Raw genomic sequence first — 24,489 nt, 5'->3', positions numbered from 1 at the left:
AATATCTAAATACTTAAGTGGTGTTGTGAATTTGGAAATAGGAACTAATCCCAATCCTGGGACTAACCCTGTTTGGCATTGCATTACCGCACAGAATATGTTAGTGCAAACGTGCAGGAGCTTAAAGGACAGTCCCTTGCCTTGAGGAGCTTACAACTGAAACTTTCAACAGGTTTCGCCAGGCTTACCTTTGACACTTTTGAGTTATGGTGCATTATTTTTATTTACAATTTTCCCCCATATCTTTTTACAAGGAAAAGTGACTTGCAAGGAATTGAAATATAAAAATGCTGCCAAAATAAACAAAAATAAATAAACATACACACACACACACAAAAAGCATGTATTTTTCCACCCCATTAAATGAGGAGCATCAAGACAGGCTAAAAATGGTATCAGTTTTTGAGAACAAATATGTATTTGCCTGGCATTGGAAAGCTGAGTTTTCTTGGGGAGATCATTCCGCAATCTAGGGAATGGGGAAAACATTAATGAATAGTCCCGTTCTCTCATTGCAACCCTCTGCATGTCTGGACTTTCCCGGCTTTTCAGCCACAAAAGGAACTGGTACATAATAATTTTTGGGTGGCTAGATCCCCAACCCCAAGTTGAGACAGATTTCTACATTCATATAAAGGGAGCTAGCTCATCAATTTTTAGTGTCTGTGCTGTAATCTTCACCAGCACCAGCACTGAATGTGCTTCCCTCCACCTGACACTTGAGCCTTAGGCTTCAGAGTCTGCTCAATTCCTGTTGACTTAGCAGTACACCCTGTATGGACAATGTGGTACAGCCTCCTCAGCTAGAAGCAAGAGATAACTTCTCCAAGCCATGGGCAGTTTTGCAGGAGTCCGGGGAGAGCTACAAACCTCATCTTCTCCTTTCTTTGCTCAGGCTTTGTGTTGCATTTTTTACTTCCATACCTGTATCCTCTCAACTTTCAGTACCCTAGGCAACCAGTTTAATGACAACATGCAGTCAACTGTGATGTCATAACTTGCAGCATCCTTTAGTTGTTCCCCATGACAGCGGGGAGATCATTTGGCAGACTTGGTGGAGAGAAAGAATCAGAGAGGGGTCAAGGCAGGTTTCCACACTAGCTAGATGAGCCACCTGCTAAATGTATGGAAATAGTAGCACTTAACCAATATCTTGAGTATTTTTTTCCTGAAAGAACTTACGAATCAAAGCTGTTGGCAAATCCACAAGAATGTAACTGGTTTTTTTGTTTACATGACTGCATTAAATATTTTTTTACGGATCAGTATAATTAAGCCCATTAATGAAAGACCTGGAAGAACTTGGGCAGAATCCAAGGCTTATTTTCTTAATGTATTGCCTAACATTGTGGTCTCCTCCTGGCTTGTGTGTTCAGTCGCCTCTGAAGTTGAACAGGGCAATACAATCTCCACCCTTGCCTCATCGGCTGGAAAAACGAAATACCAATTTCCTCCGTTACGGGTTTGCAGGTAAGAAGTTAGCAAACTATTGCTTTGCTGCCATGAACTGATTAAAATACCTATAATAAGATGACATTTTGCAAGAGACGCTCAAGTTAACTTTGCACTATATTCATGTTCACTGCTGGGATACAGAACAAATTAAGTTACATAGGAAGTGTTCTGGTAACCTTGGTTTTTCTGTGTGTTTTAATAGTACAGAGTTGTATTTAACCTGTTGCTCATAATAAAACAATCTTTACTACACTAACACAAGCTGCTTCCCTAGCTTTGTGTTTGAAAGCTATTCAGCTATGCAGTGGCGTAGCGTGGGGGGTGCAGGGGGGGCCCGGCCGCACCGGGCGCAACATCTGGGGGTTAGGGTTAGGGGGCGCAAATCCACGGGTTACTTGCCTTGCCCCGGGTGCTGACAACCCACGCTACGCCACTGCAGCTATGCCTCGCTGCTGGAAGTCCTTAATGGAATAAGTAAAATCTATGTTTTCAAGCAGATCAAGCAAATGGGAGGTGGAGAGCATTGTGCTAAAAACAAACATCTTTTACAACATTTGTGGACTAATTTTGCTGTTGGCTGTGCTGTTCCTGGCTGAAACAATGATGATTCAATTATTTCAGGAAAAGTTTTCAATCGTTCTTTCCAACTGAGGCCACCACCATAAGACTTCTGGCAAAGGTTGTGCAGGTGTTATATTATCTGCTGGGGAGCTCCCTCTGGTGGCAACCACATATAAATCTGTTAAAAATGGGAAGAGTGCATGCAAGTGGACACATACAAGAGCAAAGGGGCAGTTGAAACTGGCATTTTTGAATGTATTTTTTATATAAAAAATTACATATATATGTGCATAGATAAATTGATAAATCGTCTGAAACTGGTATGGCATTCAGATCACGATACCAGTTTCAGACAATTTGAGCTGGTGCTAAAACACGCCAGCTCAAATTGCCTGCAGATGGGCTCCATCTGCCTTCTTGCTTGTGCCTTTAAGGAAAGCTCCTGTTCCCCAGCTGAGCAACTGAATGAAGCCCGGATACTCCTCTAGCTCGTGTGAGCTGGAGTGGTATGGGGGCTTTGTAGGGCTGGGCAGGGATGAAGAAGCAGCCGTGATACATACCAGAGTCAGACATGATATATCAGCATATCGCGGTATTTAGTTGCTGCTGTATCACAATGTTGAAAACCAGATATTGCCCAGCCCTGAAGGGGCTAGGAAACCAAGTCCGATGAGGAATGTTTGATGGAGTATCTTTATCCTGGGAAAGAGGCAATATGGTAGCCATCGTCAAGTATGTGAAGGTCTCTCACATAGAGGGGATGGGGAAGAACCACCATAGCTCAGTGGTTGAGCATTTGCTTCTCATGCAAAAGATCTTTGGTCCAATTCCTGACATGTTCAAGTAGGACAGGGAAGGACCCTTGCCTGAGACCCCAGAGAGCAGCTACCACTCACTGTCAACAAAACAGCTTGGTGGGCCAGTGATCTGGCTGCCTGTCTAAAGCTCAGCTTTCTGTGTTCCAAAATATGGTCCTGCAAATATGCGCAGGATGCTGGCAGAGTAATGGTCCCACAAGCACTGCCTTCTGTGGGGCACACTAGGTAGCAATGAAAGTGTGCCAGAGTTTCTATCCTGAACAGCCAGTCCAGAAGGACATTGTGGTTCATGGTATCCATATCTGTTGAGAGGCTGCTGAGTTACAGTCTCCAATGCAAAGGTCATTAAGTAGAACCATGAAGGAAGTGTCAGTGGGAAACATGGGTCAGGAGATGTAGGAGTACAGAAAAAGAAACTTCTGAAGGGGTATGGCTGGAATCTAGTCTTTTGGGACTTCATCCTGTCCCTCAGCTCAAGTGACTCATTTCTCATTTACTTTGACCTGCTGCGTTAACTTCAGCATGGAAATCTGTGTGCAGAAGTGTCTTACAATATCTGTCTGCTGTTTGCATTCTACCTGACACACAAATTTTGTGAGAAGTTTGGTTTCCCTGTCCCAAATCAGTCATATGGGAACATGACAGATCCATATATGTGCAAAAAGTCTTTGGATATAAGGTTTTAGGATCAAGGCTATTGAATGCAGCTCGTAATCTATATAAAACAAAGAGAACAGCAGTGCAAAACTCTTAACGGATTTAAATAGATCTATTTAAAAGATCATGCTTGCAATTCATTTTGGGCCTTTCTCTTTTCTGAAGTCTGTGAATTCCCCTTTTATGAAATATGCCGTGAAAATGTATCAAGAATTGAGTGTTCAGAGTTGGGGTGCTGTTACCACAAAGAAACGTGCTATAAGAAAGCTGTACCACGTAAGTAACTATAATTTTGTAGCCCAAACTCAAGCTCAGTTGCCAACCTTAAGAGCAAATTCCCCTTTCTTCAAGTAAGAACATTATTATTATTATTATTATTATTATTATTATTATTATTATCATCCCTCTGTGGCTGCTTCTAGAAAGCAGTTTTCCTGGGACAGCCAGAAATTGACTTGGCAATTACTGCACAAAACAAGGAGATGTGATACAGCATGATCACAAATGTTTGACAGGCGGGTTCTGGAGAGTAGGAAAGAGGAAACTTATCATTTCCCCTTTCTTCCCTCTTGAAGCCTCATTGTTTATAGCACGAGGAGAAGAGCTTTTCTTAAAACTCATGGTGTGCACTTCTCCTACAGCCAAGTCCTAACTTCAAGAATCCTATAAGATCCCATGGCTTAAGCAAAGCAACTCCTATCGACCTACCCTGTTTTTCCTCCCCCCTCTCCAATGGACACTATCAACACCCCATGGCTCCTGAAGGCTACTGAGCATGCTCAGTCCTAGTTTCTCTCTCTCTGGCAGGAGAGCTCTTTTCTTTCATTTAGTAACGAATATACTATGCATGTATATGTATGGATGGATAGTAGTATTGCATCCACCATCTAGACTGTACTGTGGATGGTTTTGTATCACAACCAAACTGACAGACATGGCACCATGAAGTTTCCGACTGGAGGAAAGACAAAATGTCCCAGTTGTTCCTTCTAGTCCTTAAATGCACTACAAGGGTCCTGTTAAGGTTTACAGCAGGGGTCGGCAAACTCTGGTCCTCGGGCTGGATTAGGCCCGCCAGGGTTCTAAATCCAGCCCGCCCAGCCATTTAAGAACCCGCCACGAAGCCGAGACTCCCACCGATGGTGACGAGAGGAAGAGGCCAAGCGGCGGCTCTGCCAATCAAACGCCATGCCTGTTTTGCCTCCGTGTGGCAAGTGGACGTCTCTGCCAATCAAATGCTGTGCCGCACCAGGCGCAGCGTTTGATTGGCAGAGACGTCCCAGCACGGTGCTGAGGTAACCCAGGCTCGGTGTTTGATTGGCAGAGCCACCGCCGCTCAGCCTCCTCTGCCGCCCTGGTGCTCCTGTGGCTGCTGCCGCTCTGTGTCCCCATGAGGGGGGCGACAGTGGTGTTCCTGGAGAAGGACAGCCGGCCCGGGCTAGGGCTTGGCGGGGCCGCTGCTGTGCTCCAATGGCAGTTGACACAATGGAGGACAATGAGGCCAGCGGTGAAGTGGCCCATGCGGTGGCCTTCACCTCAGGAGGATGAAGGGGTGGAAACGCCTGCACAGGGCGGCAGATGCAGGTGAGGCAACAGCTTGTCCTTGTCTCCGTCTTCGTGCTCCTTGAAAGAGGTGTGTGCCGCTCTCAGCCAGCTCCTGCAGGCTCCCAGCTTCCGAGGCACCCAGTTCCTGCGAGCGTGCCAGCCCACTCTCCAAAACTTCCCGTCCGGCCCCCAGCAGTGTCTGAGGGACAGTGAATTGGCCCCCTGTTTAAAAAAAGTTTGAGGACCCCTGGTTTACAGGGACTTAGAAAATTATAAAAAGAGACGAAGTGGGGGGGAAGGAATCCTCATCATCCAAATATTTCCACTCCTGTGTTAAAGAACTCAGATTTGGGGCAGCCCGCCAATCTCATGCCTAAGCGCTTTAGGGCTATATAATGGAGTAGGCAGAAAAGTTTCTGGAAAGGGAACTTTGATTTTGCACAGGAATGGTGACGTTGCCTTTTTTATTTATTTTTTATTGCATTTCGTTTTCAGTGCTCTCTTTGCGCTGGAATTCAACTGACTTGGGAGCCAACTTATTGAAATATAGGATAGAACAAAATGCAGTGAAAATGAATACCTAGGAGAATACCAAATAATCCTATGCCCAGTCGCAACATGGGACTCTGAGGCACAGAGCCAGTTCAGAGGCAGTGTGGATTGCCTCCAACCTGGCTGGGCCCATCTGAACTCAGATGAATAAACCTGTTGAGAGTCTGTTGAGATTCAGGGCTACAATCCCATTGGTTGTGGGTCTCCACTAGAATGGAGGCGGTGAGTGCTGCTTCTGACTTGGTGGGGCCTTGGCAGGGTCTGTGCCACCTGCTTCGTTTGTTGGCTACTTAAATGGGCCTTGGCCACAGCAGCTCCCCAACTCAGCTGGCCTGCACTGCTGGTAGGATGACCACATCATCAAACAGAGGACGCAGATCTGCATAAAATTTATATAGGCCAATCTGTATGTGCAAATTCAGATTTAGAAATAATTACTATAAATTAAATAGAAGTAGAATGCATCTCATGATAGTGGGGGAAACTTTGGGCTGTCCAAGTGTTGTGGTTCTTTATCTTTAACTGCGATCTTTTAAACTATTTGGACCCATCAACGCTTCAAAGAGATGACTCCTTCAAGTACAGGATAAATGGCTGGCCATGGACTTCAACGTTCATTTTTAAAAAAATAATAATATTTATTCCTTTTACAACAATTTAAACACTTACAGAAAAAACAAAGAAAAAACAGTACATTACAATACAAAAACACTACATAAAAATTAACAAAACAAAACAAAAACAATTTAAAAACACATCAAAAGAGAAGAAAAAGGGAAAAAGGGGAAAAAATAAACTTCCAATATCTTATCTTTCTTTCACATATTTCCACGGCCTCCTCACACCTCCCTTTTTGTATTCCACTTCTATTAATTATTTCAGCAATTCCTTTCCATCTTCCCCTGTTTTCTATCCTATAATTAACTTAACACATTTTAACCTTATTTTCCTTTAATACTCTATTAATCTATTTATACTTAATTTCTTATAACATTTCTACTGAAGCCATATAACTTCATTCCAACATTCTTCTAACATTCATTAATTTTTCAATATTTCTATAAATAATCTTTAAACTTTCCCCAGTCTTCTTCCACCGACTCTTCTCCCTGGTCTCGGATCTTGCCAGTCTTTTCCGCCAATTCCATCTAGTCCATCAACTTCATCTGCCATTATCCAACACTTCAGTGCTTCCAAGAGACAACCATTCTCTCAGCCAGCAAAAAGCAGATGGTTCACAACAAATTTTAGGGGTCTGGCAGGGCAGGTCCACCTCCTTCTTTAGCATCCGTCAATATCTTAAATTTTACTCGAGGCTTCCTGCCCTGCCAAACAAATCCAGAAACATCCCTCTGCCACCTCCTGAAACAATCCATCCCATCCAAAACTTGCACTATTTGGACTTCAACTTTCATGACTGCAGTCCTTTCATCGTTTAGAGAAGCCTGAAGAAGCTGTGTATGAAGCTCTCCTTAACTGAAACGTTGCCTAAATCTACAGTTGTGTATGTGCGCGTGTTTTGGAGGAGGGGAAAAATCCTGGTTAATGTGGTCCTTTTTTTAAAAAAAAAAAGAGAACCATCTCTCCTCTTAAAGTGAAGACTGTGCCAAACAGGAAAAGTCTGACGCTGTCAACTGTGCCTTTTCAGTTCAGAAGATGGTTTCAATCGCTTTGAAGGGAAGTTTATCTATAGGATTAGGCAGAACAGGATGACTCTCTGAGGCCTGTTTTAAACAGTGGCACAGACCACAAGGTAAGGTAGGCAACTGCTGTGCTTGTAGTGACTACGTAAGTCTCCATTGCATGCTTGTAGCAAAGCTGTCCTTTATAAAAAAGATAAATTCAAAATTAACACTTCACTCTGTCAGAAATTTGAAGTTGCATTTTTATTTTTAGAATACATGAAAGCGTTTATTTGCTTAATAGTGATCGTCATGGTGGCCTTCTGTATATTTGTGCTGTATAGGTAAGTTGACGCTTTATACAAACTTGATTAGCTAAATGTTGGCCTCCCATGAGTTACTTAAAATATTCCAGGATTTAGCCCCAAGAAAACGTTTCTAATGTTATAGTTTAGAAAAGGAGAGCAGGATTTTATTTTTTTCTTCATATTGATTCATGAAAGAAGTTATGAGATCCACAAAAAGGAAGAGATTGAGAGATGTGTGGCTGAGGGGTATAGGTTTTGGACTGACTGACTGAATAAATGAATGGGATAGTTCAATCTAGAGCCTATAAAATGCCTTTTATTTTCTTTGTAAGAAAGTTTAGATCATTTGTAATATTTTAAACTGGTTGCATCTGGAAGAGGGGGCTTTCTTGTTTGGTGGTCTAACTATGTGGAAGAATGGGAAATAATAATAATAATAATAATAATAATAATAATAATAATAATAATAATAATAAAAAATAAATTTATTATTTGCACCCTGTCCATCTGACTGGGTTGTCCCAGCCACTCTTGGCAGCTTCCAACATACATGAAAACCTAATAAAACGGTAGACATTTAAAAATTTCCCTATACAGGGAATACATCACACCAAGATATACCAGTAGAATTCTAAATTTAAAATCTTAAGCTTTAGATTCCTAAATTAATCAACATGCTGCACTTGGACAAGCAAGGCAATTTTCTTTGGTTTTATGTGTGTGTTTTCATCAAAAGGGTATTAATAGCTTAACTACAGGTAAGATCGGGAAGGTAAACGGCGTTCCGTGTGCTGCGCTGGCTCGCCAGATGCAGCTTTGTCACGCTGGCCACGTGACCCGGAAGTGTCTCCGGACAGCGCTGGCCCCCGGCCTATAGATGTGAGATGGGCGCACAAACCCCAGAGTCTGTCAAGACTGGCCCGTTCGGGCAGGGGTACCTTTACCTTTACCTTTACAGGTAAGATCAGGGTCCCATTCCATCGAGAAGCACCTGTAAGGAAGCTTTCCCCAGGAATGGTTTCTCAGATAGCAAAGTGTGGGTAAGCTGTGGCCTTCTGAATGATGTGAACTACAGATCCCCACACACCTACATAGGCCATGTGGACCAGGGCTGATGGGAGTTGTAGTCCGAAACAGCTGGAGGGCAAAACATTGGAACATCCCTGACATAAAAGCGCATGAACCCAATATTATCTTGGGACTGCACACTGCAGGGTGAGATAAGTGATAGAGAATGAGTTTTTAAATTTTAATCTTTGGGGAAACTTGGCCTGTATTAGTGGCGGACTTTGGACTCTCAAATTTCGGTGGTGCCCTGGGTGATGCTAAATTTTGGCACGCACACACCGCCTCATTCACTCTGTTCTACAGCATTGTTGTGGCACCCTCTGCTGTGCAATGCCCAGTATGGTCACACGGGTCTACCGTAAAACTGCCTCTTCTAGTATTACTGATCTTCAAGCTGAGGAGCTGCTAATGAGCTTTTGAGAAAATCCAGGGATTCCTGAAACTGTTTGAAAACCACTAGTTTAACATAAAGTCCGCCTCAATCCAACAGTGCAGTGTGGAATTTGTACTATTATTATTGTTATCAGAGTGGATAAAAATGATTAAAAAAACCAGATTTTTAAAAATTTAAAGCAGATTTTTAAAATTTAAATTAAAATTGGATTTTTAAAATAAAAAGCTTTAGGAGAAAAAATATTTCTAAAGATAGTTTTCTATTTAAGTTACATTATAGTCCAAAGGCTATTCATCAGGAGATAAGTACCGGTATTTGTTTTTAAAGTTTTTCATATGTGCCTAAAACTCAGTCTAAATATTTCTTATTATTGTTTAACCAAATCAGTTAACAAATATGGATACATATGCTATAATGTTATTGTTTTAGTTAAATTGTTTAAATTGTTATTAAGGAAATGATTTTTCTCCTTCCAGTAAAGTACAGCAGAAAAGTTGTCCAAATATAAACAGTTAACTTATTAAACCTCACAATAATTTCATAATTATCTGTCTATCTTCTAATCGTATAACCAAATCAGTAATTTTTGATATAATTGTAAAATCTACTCTGAAAATTTATTATTCCAAAAATGAAATCTTCATCTGGTTGTAAATTATAGATTATACCAGCAAGAATGAGTCTTTCTGTAAAAAAGAGATTTAAATCAATTCTAACTGACATGATTTAAATCGTGATTTAAATCAATTTTATTCAAATCAAATCCACCCTGGTTATTATTAATAGCAAATAACAAAATTTCAAAACAGTTGTTGTGCAGGAAAAAAGAGAAAGTCATCTTTAGAGGATGAAGTGAAAAGTTCATCAGATGAAAGTGACAGTTCTGCAGAGTCTGATGAAGATTAGCTCCAGGTATATGAAAAGTAAGTGGTTTTTGTGTGTGTGTTGCCCTGTGGAAGCAATCACTGAATGCTTTCTCATTATCTGATACAGTAGTGATCATTGGGGAAGTTCAAGATGGTATTCAGACATGTACATAGAAGCAAAAGTTTACTTAAGATCCCAGCTTAGATTCCATCCCTGTTAGGGATGGAGGCGAAATTTGATTCACATTCACATTTAAAACTGAATGAATCAAATTTGCACTTTTCGAAACGGTAAGAGAACTGAAATGCAGCCATCTTTTGAAATTCACACTTTTTTTTTTCAAATTTTGCAATGCAGTTCTCAAACCAACCATTTTTTTTTAAGGCATGCATTAGGAGAAACTCTGCGTGCATAAAAAGGAACATACTAGTGAACATAACATTCAGAAATGCCTAATATTAGGAGAAATGGCTGGCAAAAATGTGTCCACTAGTCAGAATCACATACAAAAATGTGTTAGGAGAAATTTGCACCAAATTTTTAAAGACATTTCATGGGGTTGTTGTTGTTTTTTTTAAAATCACAAGTTGTTGCACAAATGCAGAGAACTGAATTGAAGATTGGAAAAAAGAGAAACAGAGAGAAGCAAAACTGACTGTTGTTTTGATTATGTTTTAATGGATGCTTATTGCTGACTTTATTCTTAAATGCTGTATACTACCTTGATATATTTTTATGACCGTGTGGATTATCAATCAATCAATCAATCAATCAATCAATCAATTCTCTTTCCAGCAGATAGCACTCAAAGTACTGATTGAGACAGAAAGGGTTAGTACTGGAAGTGGACATGTCAGGAAAAAAATTGCTCTCTCTCTCTCTCTTTCTGGATTTGATTGATTCTAAATCCAAAATCTAAATTTTGTTCTGTTTAGCTCTCACTGCATTGTAGAATGGCAAGACAGAAGTGGACACCAAACTTGGATTTAATTTGGCCGTGATGACTTCATTGCTTACTAAGAGCCTGCCCAGCGCTGACTCCTGAAACAATAGGGTCTTATTAAGCAAGTCCCAACTGTGCCCTTTTAAAATCTTACTGTGCTTGCTTTAGAATAGCTGCAACATGCCCATTAAAAAGAAAATAAAAAACCCCAAAATCCTAAGAGGCAGTTGTGGAGTTGTGTTGGAAGGGGAGGTTTGTGCACACACACAAAATAAAATTTTGTAAAAAAAAGCTTGGTTCAAAATCTTTCCCAAAGGGTGTGTACAAATGATGTTTAATTCTAGAATCAATGGGGACTTGTTTTTCCCACTTAACATACTGCAGGGGCAGCAGTCAGTGATTATGGTAGTGGTAGTCCGAAAACATCTGGAAACCCATGGGTGAGAAAGGCTGCTGTAGACAGTACTGAGGTAGATGGATCAATGGCCCTATGTTCCTATATCTGCTCATCTCTTAGCACACTAGTGTTTCTTGACACACTAGATTCCCCCGTACCATACATTTAAAGCACATTCAATGCACATGGCTTCCCCCAAAGTATCCTGGTAACTGGTTTGTGAAGGATCCTGGGAATTGTATATCTGTGAGGGTAAACACTACAGTTCCCATGATTCTTTGGGAGAAGTCCTGCCCTTTAAATGTGTGGGTCTGTCGCCCCAACCCCCACAGTTTGAGAATCACTGCATCACACGTTTCATTATTCCAGTACATATGGTGAAATCATAGCTGGGAAGAGAAACCTGGCTGCTATTATGTTCAAGTATATCCTTTTCAAGCAAAATGCTTCCCAGTTCATCATAAATGTTACCAAAGGTCCCCTTTGTCCACCTCCTTGAATAGCTTCTTTTCTTCCCTGCTATCCTTGTTGCTTGGAATTAAATTCAAAGTGTTGCTTTATCAAGCCCATTTGTTGTTATAGTCACTAGTTGATTGCAAATGTACATCCATTCTCCCACCCCCCTCCAGCCTTTTAAAAAGGGCTGATCACTATGGTAACCATATTACAGAAATGATCTTTTCGCCTGGTCTCCTCAAAACGCCCTTCAGAAAAAAGGTCATTTGGCATTAACATTTCCTGATGAAAACTTGAAATGTTGGCGGCATTGAGACTATTCAAGGCTCCTTGCCATGGTCTTATTTTTATCCCTCCTTCCCACCCCTCTTAACCACCCCATTATCTATATTTCAGAACAATATCAAAACAATGCCAAATATTGATGCCCCACATAAATTTGAGGTTGCAGCAGTTTTCACATGTTTTGAAATATGAAGATTCTATTGAAAGACTGCCCTAGGAGAGAAATTAATGGCAGTATTCTCTCCCTCCCATCTCCTTCTCTTTCTCAAGGACGGGGGAAATGTTGTTTGAGTACACACTTTTGCTCCATGAATGTTAGTGTGCAATGGATTCAATGGATGAGGAGGACCATTGATTCTGAATCATCAAATCGCTGTTTGCCTCGGAGAACTAAAATAGCAACTCCAAAGGTTAACGTTCTAGGGAGAGAAGTGCTGAAGGGGTTAGGCTAGCAAAAGGGGGGACGGACCCAGTTCTGATTATAATAACAGAGTCGTAGGTTAACAATACTGAAAATTATGCCCATTCTTTCTCATGCCACTTGTATTCAGCTTGATTGGACATGATGTCTTGGTGGTACTGACACGGTCTGTCCAGGATACTAATATTTGTATCCCAGAGGGCAAAATCTTAAATGGATTTTTTTTGAGTGCTTCTCTCGCATTTTGATAATGGGTAAACCAGTTAAAAGTTTGCCCCCCCCCCAAAAAAAAAATTAGGGAGGAAAGGTGAGTGTTAATTCACGTTGATAGGTATGTGCCATTGATAGAAGGCTCGTGCCAATGCCACCCTAACTTTATTCCTCCTCTTTGCCCAGAGTGCTGCAAAAGACTAAGAGGATGTTCGTTTAATTGGAAAGCCTACTGAGATCTAAGGCAGCTGAGGCAAAGGAAGCACTCTTTCTTTGCTCAATGGCACTGGCTGAAGGATGTATATAAGGTGGCCTTATTAAAGTGACAAGGCAATTTAATTCTTTTGTGCACAATGATTCTACTTCATTGATTTACAATGGGAAGGATATAATTTTGCTAGTGTTGGCAAAAAGCTCAAATGTCAGGCTTTTCAAATTGCCATACTTGCCTTGTTCGGGATGAATAATGAATAAGTCACCTTTTGTCTCCTGTTAAATATTCTTGAATAAATACAAAGAGCACGGGAGACATAAATAATCGCCCGATTTTTTTATGTTTAAAATAAAGATCAACATTGTGATAAATGGTTGAGAATGTTCCAGGTGAAGTAATATGACTCTGCTGATAATTATGTTATCAATTATAGAACCGTCCAGGTGTAGAATGTGTGGCAGGAAGACAGACCTGCAAAACTCAGCATGCCAAACATCTCTGAAGGGGAGAAAACCAATTTACAAAGCTTATACAGACCGGGAAAATCTTGAACATGAGCATTCTGAAATTGCTTTGATACGTGCGTTCATCTGCAACTCTGGCCAGTGTAAATTGTTCTGCACCAGATTTTGCAAAGCACGCAGCAATTGCAGTTCACTTCAGTTGGGCCTGAATACTGTGTTTTCAAAGAGGAAAAACCAGACATCCTGGCTAAGAGAAAAATAATGACTTCACCACACTCAGTAGTAATCTGCAAATTCTGCAAGCCCCAAGAAAGCACCCTACTGTATTCATATTTGTACAGTTTGCTTATTCCATGTCCCAGCAGAGCTTAACAGGGTAACAATAGGGGAGGGGAATCTATTCAAATGGATAGCATCCTGCAATTTGCATTTTCCTTTTCATTTGAAAAATACCATCCCATGTTAATACATGGAGATTTATGTGGAAGAGGCCTTTTACACTACCATCCCATAACTTCCTGATCAGCTGCAACATCTAGCTAAATCCTGCTGTTTTTCACTATATTAGTCAAGTCACTCTCCTTCTGTCATCCTAGAATGTGGAAGTGGTCAAGTTAAAAGATGATTGAAGGGTTAACGTTTGGTGTAGTTTGACTATAGGGGAACTTCTATTTCCTTGTTCTGTAGTTTAAGACTAGCTAGGGCAACAATAATGAATTTCATTTAAAAAATGGTTACTCAGCTGTTGACTCGGCTGAACTTTGGTCTTAATATTCAATATTTTAAATATATTCACTTGGTCCAGTAAAACCTATCATCAGTATATGAATTGTACATGAATTAGATCCTGTGGCATGCTGTTCTCATCCAATAATTTCAATTAGGTTAATTTCTACCTTAATGCTGAGGGTGTTTTTCCCCTTTGTGTGGATACAACTTAGATTAAATTTTATGGAAAAAGTAGTATTTTCTTTCTTTCTTCAAATAGGTAGCTTTAAGAAGGTTTGATGAAAGCTCGACACAGAATGACTGTATTGATCCATGCACTTTCATTCAACCGGAGCATTTGAATAAGAATTTCACAGAAATTCATACTTTGCTGGCCTAGACAGAATCATGTAATTATCTCTGTAAATTTTTTTTTGCAGAAATCTGGACAATCGGACAGCAGGAGGTGGGGCGGGTATGGCATGTGTAAATAAATACAAAGTTGGGAGGCATTGTTAACACCGCTGGGGGATTTAAAAATTACACTGTGTGAACCAGATACAGGCTGGGCATCAAAGGTTGGCATCACAGGGCTCAAGCCTTCAACTAGCAGAGGGTATCACAGCTGATCCCCCAGACGCATCCTTCCTCTTCCTCACTGTTGCTGCCTGTTCAATGACACTCTCTCAATTTAGGAGCAATGCACAGAGAAGGCCTCCACTTGCCTTGCCCTTTGGGCAGAGGTACAAATTGGGTGGCACTGTGGGTTAAACCACAGAGCCTAGGACTTGCTGATCAGAAGGTCGGTGGTTCGAATCCCCACGACGGGGTGAGCTCCCGTTGCTTGGTCCCTGCTCCTGCCAACCTAGCAGTTCGAAAGCACGTCAAAGTGCAAGCAGATAAATAGGTACCACTCCAGCGGGAAGGTAAACGGCGTTTCTGTGCGCTGCTCTGGTTCGCCAGAAGCGGCTTAGTCATGCTGGCCACATGACCCGGAAGCTGTATGCCGGCTCCCTCGGCCAGTAAAGCGAGATGAGCGCCGCAACCCCAGAGTCGGTCACGACTGGACCTAATGGTCAGGGTTCCCTTTACCTTTACAAATTGTTGCAAGAGGGTGTGGTCAAAAGAACGAGGAGGCATGGAGGTGTTCTGCTTAGGGTCCAACCACAGACCCACCCAAGATCTGGAGTCAACATTAATTGTGTGACTTCATCATATGGAGAAATACAGAACCGAATTCAACAGCTCAAGTAACTGATCATTATTGTAAGGACAACAATATAAGAATTTTAGCGAAAGCATCCAGGACAGATTGAAGAGATCACAGAATTGTCAACAGACCAACTGGGGGTTGTGCCTGCTGTCTCTGTTCTTGGCCAATGCATATTGTAGCTGCTCTCCACGCAGCTGGAAAACCTGCAAAAGGCAGCGCTGCCCATTGCATGGAACCTACATCCATAAAGTTGCATGTGCAAATGTTTGCGGAGTGTGTGGTAGGCCGAGCCAGGGGTAGGCACCATTACATCCTCCTGCATGGAAAAAAAGTATAATGTGATGATTATACAAAGAGGGTAGATTACATAGTTGGATTAATTAATTAGGCAAAGCATTTTTAGTAAGGACAGGAGAATGTTTGGACCTTTGTACAAGACACTGGTGAGGTTACATCTGGAATAGTATTGTCCACTGTTAGTAACCAAGTTCAATAGGAAAGAATTAAAGCTGGTCTAGATGCCTGCCAGAGAACGAGAGACTGAGAGAGTGCAATGAAGAAGATAAAAGAACTAAATAATATTATCTGGTTTAGATAATTTCATCCAAATTCATTTTGTGACAAGAGATTAAAGGGAGCTTGTCCTTTTTAGCTTGGAAACAAGGAGGCCAAGAGAAGATATGATGCTAATATATTAGCAACGGATAATAGGAAAGCCACCTAATTAGGTTAAAGAGTGTTGTGTGTACAAACTCCGGTGACTGCAACATGGAATTTAGAGTCGAAATCCAAATAATGTTTCCAATGGTTGGCGATACAACATTCTAGAATAGTCTCCCTGGAATAAACATTGGTTGAACAAGTTCGAAAGAGAACTGGATACATTCGCAATGCAAAATCCAGCATGCAACTGCAGTTCACTTTGGTTGGCACATTGATTGGTTGTCTGGAGGAAGGAGCAGGGGATAGATGGCCCTTCCATGTTTGCCCTTTGTTTCCCACCTTGTTAAACAAGATGTTGCACACACTCTGCCTAAGTTTTCCTACTTTCCCCTGATCCAGCAGTGCTGTGTTTACATCCTTGCTTGTTTCACTGACAGTCACACAGTTGGTATGATGCCTTCCTCCTAGGAAGCATACTTCATTAAGCTGCTGAGCAGATTGGCTGCCATTTTCTGACACCAGCTCACTCTCTCTTATCATACAATCAAGTCTGATAGCTAAAGATGTGGTCAGATTCCCTGAAATTGTGAACCCTACTTAGTACCTAAAGATGGGTTCACTCATCATGAAGAGCCAGGGACGCGGACTTATAAAAAATATTGGGGGGGCCCGGGAAAGCTCATGAAATGCAAATAAGCTCATGAATATGCAAATAAGCTCATGAATATGCAAATAAGCTCATGAATATGCAAATAAAGTGGCGCCGCCCCCTCGTGAGCGAATAGGGGAGAGCGTGCTGCTGCCTATTAATCAGCTCCGGAACAGCTGATATGCGGGAAACCTGGGGCTAGAGGCAGAAGCCCCCGGGGATTCCCCTGTTCTCGCGGGGGACGGCCGGGGCTCTCCAGCTAGGGCGCGCGGCTGGCTGGCTGGCTGGGGAGGGAGCAGGTGGGGAGGAGGCGGGGGACGGCGGCAAGGGCGCCCGAGATTATTGGGGGGGCTGAGCCCCCCAAAAAATTTTTTTGAGGGGGCTCAAGCCCCCTCAAGCCCCATGGAGTCGGCGCCTATGTGAAGAGCCTTCTAAGTGTACTTGATACTGTTGTGTACTTGATGCTGAGCGTACTTTAAAAAGTACAAGAAAACACCTTCTGACCTTTCTGTTTGACACAGGAAGACTGGGGCTGGAGAAGGTATGTCCACATTGCATAGCCAGTGCATCCACTTGAGGTGAAGCAGGAAGTAGCATCCCACATAGCTCCCTCTGTTCTGCCTGCTTCGCCATCTTCATCACCAATGGGAGAAGCGGTTCTTGCATCAGCCATGGAGTGACTGGTGGAGCATCCATGGGGTTGTCCCCTCAGGGGCCTCTGCTGCTTCTAGGCAGCTCCTTCACCCTGCCCCATGAGTGGGCTAGGCCCGCCACACTGTTTACACACTCTGCTCACATGCATTCTTTTCAACCCATGAAAAGGGCGAGTGCATTGCAGCATCAACCGGTGTGACAACACAGTGATAGTACAGAGTGAGACAGTACTGGAATATGAACTAATTTCTAGCATCTGATTTTAGTCCAGGCTTCTCAACATGCGCACACCAGGTAGTGCTGTTTTACCATACAGTCATACCTCATGTTACGTTTGCTTCAGGCTGCGCATTTTCAGGTTGCGTCCTGCGGCGACCCGGAAGTACCAGAAAGGGTTATTTCGGGGTTTCGCTGCTCCGGAATGGATCCCATTCGCAACCAGAGGTACCACTGTATTGCCTTATAGGTCCTCCCCATTGAATTTTTATCCAGTGGGGCCATGAAGAAATTGAAAATAAATAAATCCCTCATTGGTTGTTCATGGAACTTCTCTGTATGCTTTCTCAATAATCAAAACAAAACTAAAACAACCTTTTTTTGACAGACTGGTTGAGCAAGCTGGGGGTGGGCCTATTTAAATAGCACTCTTCTCTCTGGTCTGCTTGGGGGTCCCACCGAATTGACTGCCATGGGGAACCCGCCGTCCCCACCTGTGCTGATGTCGCCATACGGCCTCCTCCCTCAGCAGCACAGCCGCACCAAGGTGGGACAATCTTGCTCCCTTCCCCTCCCCACCTCCATGCGTCAGGGACCCCAACCAACTTGCATAAATCATGGCCAAAGAAAATAGCGTCAGTGGCGTAGCGTGGGGGGTGCAGGGGGGGCCGGCCGCACCGGGCACAACATCTGGGGGTTAGGGGGCGCAAATCCACGGGTTAGGGGGCGCAAATTACTTGCCTTGCCCCGGGTGCTGACAACCCACGCTACGCCACTGAATAGTGTTCTGCTATTCTAGAGAGGACCAAGATGAATAGAAGATGAAGACATACCGTAGTCCCACCTTGGTTAACTCCTGCATTTTAATATATACATTACGATGGTGCATAATGAAAGAATGCAAACTTAATGCATTGCTCCATTTGCTGATGCTACGAAGCTGCAGTTTAGTATTCAGTTCCATGGCACAGGAGGCAAGGCTATCAGCCTTTGCTTCCTTGGATGCGAAATATTGCATCTTTCATCAAGGTAATGTATCTTTTCAAAAAACTGTCAGAATCATTCAGATTGAATGAATGAAGAAATCAATAGTAAAATTATATTAAAGAAAAACACTGCTTTGCTCACCATTAAAGGCTTCAAGTTCAATAACAGTGGACTTAAAAAGAAGAAGAAGCCCTTCTTAATATTTTGAAACATAATGCGCTTAATGCACTATACTGAGGAGAACGCAAAGGGTGCCACCGGTTAATTTATGTTGCTTTCAATTCCCTCTTATCTGCTTCCAGTTCTGAATCTCTCTTGCATACTTTCTTTCTTTTGGAATAGAGAAGTCACTTTTTCTTAGCATGAAAAATGGTGCCACACCTTGAATAGTGTTTGTATAGAGGCAAAACTTTAATTCTTCTGCAACACCATTTTTTATTTTTATATAATATATATATAAATATATACATATAAAGGTTGCAAACAAACAAGTGGGCTTAATAAAGCCATTGCTTTGCATTTCTTGTTCCTGAAGACCAGCATAACCCCAGTTCCACAAAAATGTTGTGTGCGTGTGTGAAAAAGGAGATAGTCGGAACACATCCATTGCTTTCAATGGGTGTACAGTGGTACCTCGGGTTAAGAACTTAATTCGTTCCGGAGGTCTGTTCTTAACCTGAAACTGTTCTTAACCTGAAGCACCACTTTAGCTAATGGGGCCTCCCGTTGCCGCCGCACCGCCGGAGCACGATTTCTGTTCTCATCCTGAAGCAAAGTTCTTAACCTGAGGTAATATTTCTGGGTTAGCGGAGTCTGTAACCTGAAGCATATGTAACCTGAAGCATATGTAACCCGAGGTACCACTGTACTAATACCTCGGTTTAAGAGCAGCCCTGTTTACGAACTATTCGGTTTACGAACTCCGCAAAACCGGAAGTAGTGTCCCGGTTTGCGAACTTTACCTCGGTCTAAGAATGGAATCCGAACAGTGGAAGGGCAGGCCTCATTAGGGAAAGCGTGCCTCGGTTTAAGAATAGTTTTGGTTTAAGAACGGACTTCCGGGACAGATTAAGTTCGTAAACTGAGGTACCATTGTACTAGATGTCATCCTTTAGATTTACTTTTTGCAGAGCAAGTGGTTGCATCAAGATCACCTTTTACATAGCGACCGGAGCACAAAGAATTAAGTGAGAACGAAACCTAAGAACATAGTAAGAGACTGCTGGATCTGACCAGTCCTCAGCAAAGCCCCACTATGTTCCCGGCTCACGAGGAGACCCACCCTGGAGTCCAAAGCGGACATTGTCCAAGGGCTCTGGAGAGGGTCTCCTCGCGAGCCAGAGGCACAGCAGGGCTTTACTGAGGCTCTTCAGCCTCCCAGCTAACAGGTGACCCGCGGGAAAGTCTCACCTCAGCTGAGCAAGGCCCCAGCTGTTCCAGCTCACATGAGCCAGACAGGTGCAGTGGGGGCTCGTTAAGCTGCTTGGCTGCTTGTGGAAGGCTCCCATGGCCGCAGCAAGCCTCTGACTGGAAAGGAGAAGAGGATCTCTTTGGGCTTCTTCTGGAGGAAATGCAGACTTTTTTCTGAGGGAAAAGCACTGGGTATAACTCACTGAAGGCTGAAAGAAAACTTGAGGTATGTCACTGTGTTATTAAACAACCAAACAACTATAAAACAAAATGCAGCTGAATGCCGGGATTGTACTTAAAATAAGACAAAGGCAAAGGGGCTGGTCTTACCACAAAGTGAAGTAAAGCAGTTGTTTTGAGAGGCTTCCAGCATCCATCTTGTTGTTGTTTTTTAAAGTAATATTTATTGAAGTTTCATAAACAATCAAAAGCTTCAAAATTTAGACATAGAATACAAAAGCCAAGAAAAACTACAAAAATAAGAAAAGAAAAAAATACAAAACAAAACACATAAAAAATACACAATAAAAGACAGTTAACAAAATAGAAGAGAATAAAAAACGCCAATAAGCAAAGCAGAAAAAAGATTAGTATTTTCGTATTTTATATTTCATTCACTAGTTTCTTGACCTCCTCACACCTCCCTTTTTGTATTCCAAATCAGATATTTAGTTCAGCAAATCCTTACCCTCTATCATTTCATTCCAGCATCCATCTTGAAAGCTGGGAGGAGGAACAAGAGACATTTTGACTTCATGTTTCCAAGGTGGGAAATGTCTCGGGCGTCAGCATTAGACGCCAAGTTCCCTATTCTACAATGTTATCAACAAGGATAGATTTAAATGATATCTCTCTATTTCATCTCTCGGTTCCACAGAATGGGGCTTGGCTTGCAAAAGAAATCTCTGGCCATGATAACAAAGCTGGGATAGCTGCAGCAAACAGAGATCTTGTGGGCCCTTTGAGGTGTTGTGTGTAGGCATGCTTGGTTCTAAGGAAGGAACCGTTCCATCACTGTCGTTCTAGCAATGGCCAGAGTTTACTACTTTCTGAGTACTCCATTCTCTACTATTCCGCATGTGTGAATAAACTGACCTTCCCAGAATACCTGATGAGAAACCTTGTATTTTCCTCATGATTTGTAAGCAGTTCCCAATAACCAGGAAATGTGCTTTGATCGGCGCATGCTTTTGACTCTCTAGTTCCCTTCCCCCCACCCCCACTGGGTATTTTCACTTATTTCACATATATAAATTGCTCAGAATCAGAGGAATCCCCCCCTCCTTACAGCCCGCCTTGTTAAGAAACTCTTGAATGGTATAACTAGTAAATAGCATTCATTTCTACAAATGAAATGAAAACCCCAAACTGGAAAACCAGAATTAACAAGGCAGGCTTAAGACAACCACATATTAGAGTTGTCAAATGATTAAATAGTTTTCAGTTTTAAGCGTTTGCTTTTTCACTGATTATGATGTCCACATGTAGAACATTTAAGTAGATTTGCAGAGCATCCCTGCTAATTAAATGTGTCTTTTAGGGATCCTGTGGTATTGTACAATTGAATAAACAAAAGCTCTCATTGTTAGAAGGAAAGGCCACCTTTAATATTTTATTTTTTGTTTCATATTATTACCAATAACGCACCGGGGGGAAAATAACCTGAAAAACAGAAGATACGTGCTCTTAACTCCCAGCTCCAACCCCTCTGACTAATTGACCGGTTTGACTGACTCATGCAGTGCTATCTCACAAGCAGCCCAAACACACCCTTCTGCCCTCAGCTCTCCATCTCAGGCTGCTTCTCATTTTCCATGGCTTTTCTTCAAGCTTTCTATTTGCTTCTGTGCATCCCTGGTGACATTGTTAGCCAGCTGGCACGGATCTTCACCCTTCTCTCCTCTACAGAGATTAGATGAGTTTGGTGAGTTCTGAATTGGCTGCACTCCTTTTTGGAGAGTGTGCTTATTAATGGCACGCAGGCTTCTTCACTATCTGTGCCATGCTGTAAAAAGATGAAAGGATGCTGGGGTGCAGTTGGGGGAGCAGAACTGCAGCAGACGATATATTAATTGCTGAGAACAGCAGGGAGTACTTTTTTAAACCAAGGAGTAGTAATTATCTCCACCTCAATAAAACATTTACCTGATCACTGCCTGGTAGAGAGGGTGCCCTTTGGCGGGGAAAGACCCACAAAAAAGTAGTACTCCAATACACAAATGTGAGATATACTCATACTCCAAGTGACTTGGAGTCAGCCCCACAGAGAATTATTATTGTTTTAGTACTCTAGATTCCTTACCTGCATTTTACTATGAGGTCCCATGCCACTGGAAGTATGTGAGAATGTTACCTCAGGATCAAAGAGCAAGTTGCACGGGAACTCCATATTAGGAACTGTAGTAGAAATGTGGAAGATGAATTGTTAATCTGAAAACGTGTATGTGGCCTTGCACAATTAACCCTTCATATCACCATATGAAGTGACGCGGGTGGCGCTGTGGGTTAAACCACAGAGCCTAGGACTTGCTGATCAGAAGGTTGGCGGTTCGGATCCCCGCTAGGGGGTGAGCTCCCGTTGCTCGGTCCCTGCTCCTGCCCACCTAGCAGTTCGAAAGCATGTCAAAGTGCAAATAGATAAATAGGTACTGCTTTGGTGGGAAGGCAAATGGTGTTTCCGTGCGCTGCTCTGGTTCACCAGAAGCGGCTTAGTCATTTGACAGTAAGAGCTGTTCGACAGTGGAATTTGCTGCCAAGGAGTGTGGTGGAGTCTCCTTCTTTGGAGGTCTTTAAGCAGAGGCTTGACAACCATATGTCAGGAGTGCTCTGATGGTGTTTCCTACTTGGCAGGGGTTGGACTCGATGGCCCTTGTGGTCTCTTCCAACTCTATGATTCTATGATTCTATGATTCTATGCTGGTTACATGACCTGGAAGCTGTACGCTGGCTCCCTCGGCCAATAAAGTGAGATGAGCGCCGCAACCCCAGAGTCGTCCATGACTGGACCTAATGGTCAGGGGTCCCTTTATCTTTACCTATCACCATATGAAAACAGGGCTTCATGGCTCTCCTAAAGCCCAGCAGTAGTGATTCTAATGCTGACTTGATTGCTTACAGCTGTGCTCCTGGCGCTGAGATAACACAGCTGTAGTTAAATACTTTGTTTGCCTGCTGGTCTAGGTCATGAGACCCCCATGCCTGGTGAAGGTAGCTTAACAATCAAGCCAGGGGAAGGTAGCTTAAAAACCTTAGGGCTTGAGTGGGGGAGCTTTGATTCAGGAATAAAGTGACATGTGTGCTGCATAGGCTGGCCAGAATGAGATCTACTCTGCTGCTATATCCTTGGGGCTCCCAGCAACTGAGAGGCGGGATTGTCATTTGCCTGGTATGTTAGTCTACTTTATTCTTGTGTGTGATAAGCCTGCTGTGAAATAAATTTCAGACTTCCTTCATTACCTGTGTTTTGCAAAAAAATAGAGCCTCACATTATTGCAAGGAGGACAGTAAGTTTGGGAAAGAGATTTGCATTGATCAGTAAAGAAAAACTAATGAAAGTCCCTTTATGATAATGTTCACCTGAATGCATCACTGATATGTTGAGAGGTTATGGATCACTGTAAGTTTTCGAAAAGGCTGTAAAGGACTGCTGGATGGTTAAGTCCAGTCAAATTCGACTATAGGTTGAGGCACTTATCTCCACTTTCAGGCCAAGGGAGCTGGCCTTTGTCCGCAGACAGCTTTCTGGGTCCTGTGGCCAGCATGACTAAACTGCTTCTAGCACAACGGAACACTGTGACAAGTGCCAGAGCGCACGGAAACGCCGTTTACCTCCCACCACAGCCGTACCTATTTATCCACTCGTGCTGGTATGCTTTCGAATTACTAGGTCGGCAGGACAACTCTGGCTTGTAAAACAAAAGATTCTATCTTTGGGGTGTGTTAGTTACTTGAGCTTTCTGTGCCTGTTGATTCCTTGCCTATGATTGGCTAGTCATGTGCAACTACCTACTGCCACGCAGATTCCAGCATTTGCACATTGCAGCAAATGCCATTTTTTCAAGTGTGTGGAGATATGAGGAACAACATATGGCTATATGGCTCTGCTACCGTGTGCACAAGTGGCTGGTGATAGAAAATGAATCAACATGCTTAGGAATATGCAGTTAACAGAAGAACAAAAGAATAACTTGATGGCTTAGGCCAATGGTCCACCTAGTCTAGTATTCTCTTCTCACAGTGGCCACCCAGATGCTTGAGGGAACCCCAAACACAAGGGCAGTCTCCCCTCCTGTGGTTTAGAAGCATTTAGAAGCATTACTTCCTCTGAAGTTACTTCATGTAATCATAATTCAGAGCATTGTCTGAAGGTATAGAATGCCTGAAGCTAACCAGGTCTGGCCCCGAGCAGCATGTAAATGAGAGACCACCTGGGAACTACCTGAGTTGCTGTGAAGGCTTTGAAAGACTAGCAGGATGCAAACATAACATGCAAATAAGATGCTGCTTTGTGACCTAGCGATTGTGCTTGTTGGCTTTTAGTTGAAGACGTCTAATAAATGCAGTTTTAGAAAAGAAGCATTTCACATCTAAAGCCACATTGTCGATTAAAAGGTAAACAATATTTCTTGTTGGTTGAGTACTGAGGTGGGGGGTAGCTGACAGACTTCTTATGATCTGGGATCCTAAATTTAGTAATTTTCATGTTATTACAGCAGAGATTAATGGAGGGGTGAGATTTCTGCATAGGGAGGG

General features: G+C 42.6%; 1 protein-coding gene across 4 annotated transcripts; it reads left to right on the top strand.

The window, feature by feature from the left end:
• The first annotated feature begins 36 nt into the window (after positions 1-36).
• On the top strand, positions 37-14,331 carry TEX29 (testis expressed 29). Of its 4 annotated transcripts, none has more exons than XM_082218912.1 (5): positions 37-1,470; positions 3,657-3,767; positions 7,485-7,554; positions 9,790-9,903; positions 14,226-14,331. In XM_082218912.1, exons 1-4 carry the CDS (start codon positions 1,284-1,286, stop codon positions 9,884-9,886), a joined length of 465 nt encoding a protein of 154 aa, XP_082075038.1. In that variant the 5' UTR covers positions 37-1,283; the 3' UTR covers positions 9,887-9,903; positions 14,226-14,331. The 4 variants fall into 4 exon arrangements, with proteins under 4 accessions (XP_082075038.1, XP_082075037.1, XP_082075039.1 ...); XM_082218911.1 differs by lacking the exon at positions 14,226-14,331 and adding an exon at positions 12,746-12,898; XM_082218913.1 differs by lacking the exon at positions 14,226-14,331 and adding an exon at positions 10,783-11,006 and having other exon boundaries at positions 7,515-7,554.
• Positions 14,332-24,489: the final 10,158 nt, after the last annotated feature.

The sequence above is a fragment of the Podarcis vaucheri genome (assembly GCF_965113315.1).
Source record: "Podarcis vaucheri genome assembly, chromosome: 4".
NCBI classification, from domain to species: domain Eukaryota; kingdom Metazoa; phylum Chordata; class Lepidosauria; order Squamata; family Lacertidae; genus Podarcis; species Podarcis vaucheri.
Note: the sequence above shows the minus strand (reverse complement) of the source record. Positions and strands in the feature narration are given on the sequence as shown.

Excerpts from the sequence above, each read along its gene's own strand:
- TEX29 (XM_082218912.1), top strand. The coding sequence starts at position 1,284 with ATGAAAGACCTGGAAGAACTTGGGCAGAATCCAAGGCTTATTTTCTTA. Across the intron at positions 3,768-7,484 it reads CTATAAGAAAGCTGTACCAC|AATACATGAAAGCGTTTATT; the intron begins GTAAGTAACTAT and ends TTTTATTTTTAG. Across the intron at positions 7,555-9,789 it reads TGTATATTTGTGCTGTATAG|TTGTTGTGCAGGAAAAAAGA; the intron begins GTAAGTTGACGC and ends ATTTCAAAACAG.